Source organism: Nestor notabilis, unplaced genomic scaffold, assembly GCF_000696875.1.
Source record: "Nestor notabilis isolate BGI_N333 unplaced genomic scaffold, ASM69687v1 scaffold21126, whole genome shotgun sequence".
NCBI classification, from domain to species: domain Eukaryota; kingdom Metazoa; phylum Chordata; class Aves; order Psittaciformes; family Psittacidae; genus Nestor; species Nestor notabilis.
The window spans coordinates 299-6,088 of record NW_009932653.1 but is presented as its reverse complement, the minus strand read 5'-3'; the positions used below and the strand labels follow the sequence as shown (position 1 = coordinate 6,088).

General features: G+C 48.8%; 1 protein-coding gene across 1 annotated transcript in view; it reads right to left on the bottom strand.

Annotated features, from left to right (window-relative positions):
* Window positions 1–1,670: 1,670 nt before the first annotated feature.
* The window catches only part of LOC104407283 (acyl-coenzyme A thioesterase 4-like), a gene marked incomplete at its 5' end in the record, with an annotated part of 4,413 nt that continues 293 nt past the window's right edge, over window positions 1,671–5,790 (bottom strand). The window contains 3 exon segments of the mRNA XM_010016520.1: window positions 1,671–2,252; window positions 2,878–3,083; window positions 5,776–5,790. The exon segment at window positions 5,776–5,790 is cut by the window's right edge and continues 17 nt beyond it. Coding sequence (XP_010014822.1) covers window positions 1,671–2,252; window positions 2,878–3,083; window positions 5,776–5,790 — 803 coding nt within the window.

Below are 5,790 nucleotides of genomic sequence, written 5' to 3'. Positions count from 1 at the left end.
GGCCATCCCGGAGCAGCGCCGTGCTGGGCCATGCAGCTCAGCCAAGGCATGGAGCGAGGCCCACGCAGCCACAGCCAAGGTGGGGAAAAGCCAAACCAGCGCCAGCCCTTCTTGTCTTCTTACTGCTTCTTCCTCGTTGTCGGTCGCCCCAAGGCCTGGGAGAGTGGGTTTTGTTTGCAACAGGCTTTGCCCAGCCCTGGCACCAGCAAAGCCAGAAGAACTGGGAGGATGGCCAGGGCGCTCAGGAGTGCTGGAGGGATGAGGGAGGGATGCTTTCACATACTCGTTAGATCAGGAAGCATCTGACTCTTCCAGTGATGGATTGTTAAAAGGGTTTTAAAAGGCAGCCATTCAGTCCATCATACCCAGAGTTGGATATTTCCTCCAAAGAGATCTGCAAAGGGAGAACTGCTTCCTCAGGCTCCCTGACTGTTCCTGGAAGATGCAGGTAGACGTGTCTCTTGCTCAGAGCTCCCCATGCCTGAATTAGTGGTGTGAAACAAGTGAAGCATCTGAGGGAATTCTTAGCGTTGTCCTACTTTGAAATACTAAGCGGTCAGAGGTATTGGGCAGTTTCAACAGTCTTTTGTTCCCTATGAAGATTGCCCTGCCTCTCCTAAACAGGTGAGGTACTTGGCATCTACCACTTGGGTATGTTGTCTGGTGCCCAGCCCTCATGTATGACAACTGCTCTTGTTAAGAACAACACTGCCTGGCTTGCAGCACTGGATTTGGTCACCAGATTGATTTGATCACCTTGTGCTGTAACAGATGCTAAGGGAAAGGGCCCTGAAGGCTTAAGCAACACCCCTCCTCCACACTTGGTGCCCTAAGAGCAGTGGAAGACTGCAGGTAAGGGGGCTATGTGTCAGCTTCCAAAGCTCCTGCAAGTTCCACCCTGGGATGAGAGTGGTCGAGATGCAAAGATCCCTGCTTCTAACCAAAGCACAGCAAATAACAACATGGCTTTCAAATCTCAGTCTCTTTATTACGATTCTCACCCTAATAACAAAGCTGAAAAAGTTCCACACTGGGTGGAGGAAAATCACAATGGCTGTAAATTTATCAGAATGGCTTTTTACACGACATTTTGGGGCAAGAGCACTTCCTTCTGAAGGGAAGATGGAAAGAAGGCATAGAGGGCAAACGACACTTCCTCAGGGTTAACCAGAGGTATCCTGGCTGTAGCACCCATTCTTACACACTTCCAGCAGCATAAAGATCAGAGACGTTTCCACTTGCAATGAGATTATCACCATAAGAGCGGTGAAATCCCTGCTCCAAAGATCAGCATTTGAGAGGTGTTGCTTCAAAGTATGAGCTGAGGATAGTGTATTTATGTAGAGACCACAGTGATATGCAAAGTACTGTACAGTATTAGAAAAACAGAAATCCCGTGAGAAATGTAGCTGTGCATTTTGCACGTGATCTGTTTTATCAAGGGCTAATGCAAATCTATCAGCCATTCCTTGCCACTTGAGCAAAAAATTTCAGGGAAAACTTAAAAAGCAAACCCAGTTCTTTCTGAGTTATGGATGTGCAAAGTCATAGAAGATACTGTAGTTGTACTGGTACAGATGTGACCAAGGTTTGACCTGATAAATGTAAAGGGATTCAGCAGATCTGGTTGTTTGATGTTGTGTGTTTCTTGCACGTTATTTTTTTGCACATTAGTTGTCATTTAAGTACTTGCGGAAGAAAGCCTGGATCTGCGGCCAGGCATGAAGCTGGGCTTTAGAATGAGCCCCAAGCTCCCCACCCATGACTGCCCGCTTGTGAAGAATGGGATGGTTTCCTATGGGGTACAAAGGGAAAAAGGGAGGATCAATGCAATGCCCTGTTCCAGGGTAAGAGAGAATCTGAAAATTTTCCTTCCCTTGCGCCTGCAGGAGCTTGCAGACTTCAGTAGCATAATAGTCACTTTTTAAAAAATGGTCATCTTGTCCCACAATGAATAGTAACTGTGCTTCAGCTTTCTCTAGTGGGATCAGGCTTTGGTTGCCAGGGGCTTGAAAGGGACTCATGAGGATGTCAGATAAATCAAGAATATTGGAATCAATGATCTTGACCCGTTGTTCATCGATGGCCAAAACGGGGATGGTTTTATCCTTGTAACATAGAGGAACAATTGTGATGGCCATAGAGCCATTGAGGGAAACAACAGCAGTGATGTTCTTGAGGAAGGCAGCCATGGCGAGACACAGATCAGCTCCTTTGGAGTAACCGAGAAGGCCAACCCCTGGTCCCTTTACCTGGTAGACAGGAGGAAATCCTCATCAGTACTGAGCTGAAAAACACAACAGCTAGGTCCTGGAGAGGGACATTGTATAATGCTGAGAGTTTGCACAAAACACCGTGAAGGAGGTGATGGTAATTAGTGTTTCTTCTGGACAAGTGCCAAGCACCTCACCCCCATTCAAACTGCTGCCTTTGGTAATGTTCTCTGGTACACTGACATCAGCCAAGAGGAGGAGAACATGATTTTACTGATTTGAATACAGGTTGTAGGACACAGCTCAGAGTTATCAGTCTTAGACACTGGCAGATGCTCTTTACTTTTCACTTTTGAGACTGTAGGAGGAGATTTGGTAGCAATTCATGAAGACTCTCTCCTGCACAGTCTTCCCACCTCGTTATGTCTCGGCTGCCTCTTGGGAGATTTCTTTGTGATCTCTCTCCACTACCCTTCCATTGTGTATCTGTTTGACCCTTCCTCTTTCCCAGAACTCAGACACCCAAACTCCTGGCAGATGCGAGCCACACCAGGTGGGTATTTCAGCAGCTTCCTCCAGGGAAGGAGGAAGTCACTCAGGCAAAGTGGCAGGCACTTTGGAGAAGTGCTCCCTGGAGCCCAGGGGACATGGAGGGTGCTCCTACCTGTGAGTGCTGCAGCATATAGTTCAGTGCCTCTTCAAAATATTCCAGGTGGATTTCAGTTGGCTCCTGCGGCAGGTCCTCGTATTGGTAATAAGCCAGGGCCAGTGTGGCAAAGCCATGGTTGGCCAGCAGGCTGGCTCTGTGCTCGAATAAACCTCCTCCTGTGTATCCATGTATGTCGATGATCCCTGGAAAGGGGTCTTCCCCTGGAGCAGACAAGGCAAAGAGCAGTAGTGCCTGAAATAATTCCTTTCGGTTTTTCTGGTTTAGAATGCATCAAACCAGGTACACAACAGCAACTGCAGAAAAGCATCTTTTTGGGGAAAGGACATGATCAGTGACTCAGTTGTGTGATGCCAGCAGCTGAAAAAAACCTTAGAGTATGTTGCAGGGGAAAAAAGGCTCAGGAGTAGAAGAAAGGTGCAAACCCTTATTTTAGGTATCAGCAGTATTTCTGCATTGTGCTTAGGGTCAACAGGGAGAGACTGGTGAAGGCCAACTTCTCCCTGTAAGCAGCCTTGTAACAATGGTCACTTCACATGCCAATGTAAAAATCTTCAAGGTATCATGATTTGGTAGATGTAATACTTTTAAATAGAAACTGTAAGCATTTGTGTTTGTATTGTGGCTTTTGAACATCTGTGATCCCTGGAAAAGTGTTAAGTGGGATCCACCCAACCAGCTCTTTGGGGATCATGTCTCTGACTGTGGTCAGTATGAAATTCTGCACTGTATGCCGTGGACATTTCACTGGGTGATGGAAAGATTGTTGTTTGGATCTTTCATTCTTGGCCCAGGATCCTTTTTGCCTCATCCTGTGAAAATCCTGCTCCAGTCCACCCAGTGCAAGGGAAGAGGGTGCTCTGCATGTTGCATTCCTACAGTCCAACAGGTTTTGGGGCTGTAGGGTCCAGGGAAGCTCCTCAGGTCACAAAAGGTGTCCCTGGCCATGTTGGGGAGTGTGTGAGACCCAGCTCACCCCTATTCTTGGCTTCAGGAGAGGCACAGGCCTGAGCATGGCCATGTCTCCCAACTGTTCAGGGATGTCCCACCCTGCACCACAGTGGCCTGTGCATCCTCAAACAGGGCTGCAGGTGGGGGTCATGGAGAAGAGGGGAATGCACAGCACCTGCTTGCTCTCTGCCTTGGGCCAGGGACAGCCTTACCATCCCAAGCAGTGCTGTGCACTTCCTTCAGCTGCTGTTTGCGTGCAGGCAACAGCACATCTACTGGTTCTCCACAGACTGTGGGCATTCAGAGGAGTGGCTGTGTACTCAGAGGCCAGGAGTGCAGTTGTCAGTGGCCCATGGCTCAGCTGAGTGTAGCAGGGCACTGTGGGCTTGCACTGAACATGCACAGAAAAGGTGCTGAATAAGGCTGTGGGGGTGCTTGAGGGAGGTGGGACAGTACTATAGCAGAAGCACTTTGAGCTGTCCATCTTTATGTGTCCTTGTTTTGCTGACAAGTATCCAACTCCTGAAACTTAACGTGGAGATGTATGGCACAGAGAGGTCTCCCAGGAACCAAAAATCACGATGGGGGTATCTCAGTGTAGGACAATTCAAGTGTGTTGAAATCATGGTGGCGAAACACTTCTCCAAATGGAACTGTGTAACAGAAGTACTGACTACAGACCAAGCTTACAGTCCTGCTAAAGATTGGCTGTGGTGGCACCAGGATGAGAATAAACTCTTTCTATCCTGTGCATAGGAAACAATTCAGAGCACCAGGGCATGCAGCAAGGGCCTATCATTTCAAAACATACACAAAAGCAGCATGTCAGGGGACACTGGGGAGATGCACTACCATTTGGTTTACTGGAGCAGAGGGACTCTCAGCTCTGGGTAAGCAGGACAGTTTGCATACAAAATGTATGAAGGTGGCTTCTTCCACCTCCTGGTCAGCAGAGAGGGTAGAGGTGAGGCAGGGAGCCCTGGCCCTGCTGCAGGTGGAATGCTGAGGTGTGGAATCTGCCCTCCCGTACCCTGGACTGTGGCAGGGAAGTCTACGTGTAGTTGCCCAGAAGATGCTGCATGCTGGTGGCATCTTGGGCAACTCTTACATGTCAGAAAGGTACTGTGCACCTTTTCCAGAGCAATTAAATGATTGTCTTTTCCTGCTGGAAGGGTTTCATCCCTGTAAATGTTCTCGAGCCCCTGCTCTTCCCCCTTTCACAAACTGATGATATCGACAGGGACCCCAACGTGGTGAACCATACAGTTAGTTGCTACTGTGCTGGGGGAGAAGGAGGATCCCCCAAACCCTCCCAGTGAGGAGAACTGCCAAGGACAGGCACAGAGTTCCTCTCCACCACTCTTCTGTAGCTTTTAGTCTCTAGCAGCCCTCCTGGCACGCTCACTTTGTCTTGCTGTGCTTTTCTCCATGGTTGTAAACTTCAAGCTCTGGGCAGGAAGGGTTATTCCTCTTCCTGCTTCTGCAACCATGTCCTGGCATCCACAGGGGCAGGTGAATTGGGAATGGTCAGGCTGGTCGGTGGTGCAGGAAGGAGGGAGTAGGGGAGGAAAGGACAGGCTTTCACAGACTTCTCTTTACAGAGGTCATGGAACAGCTTGCATGGACAGAACGTTGGTTTCTTCGAATCACAGAATGGTTAGTGTTGAAAGACCTTGAGATCATCTAGTTCCAACCCTACAACGCCTTCTGCTAGACCAGGTTGCTCAAGGGCCCGTCTAACCTGGCCAGGGATAAAGCATTCACAGTTTCCTTGGGCAGCCTGTTCCAGTGCCTCACCACTCTCACATGAAAGAATTTCTTCCTTATATCCCACCTAAATCTCCCCTCTTTAAGTTTGAAGCCATCCCCCCTTGTCCCATCACTACAGTTTCTGATGAAGAGTCCATGTTTAGGGAAAACAGGATGGCCGCAACCAGGACTCACCGGGAGGCAGGAAGA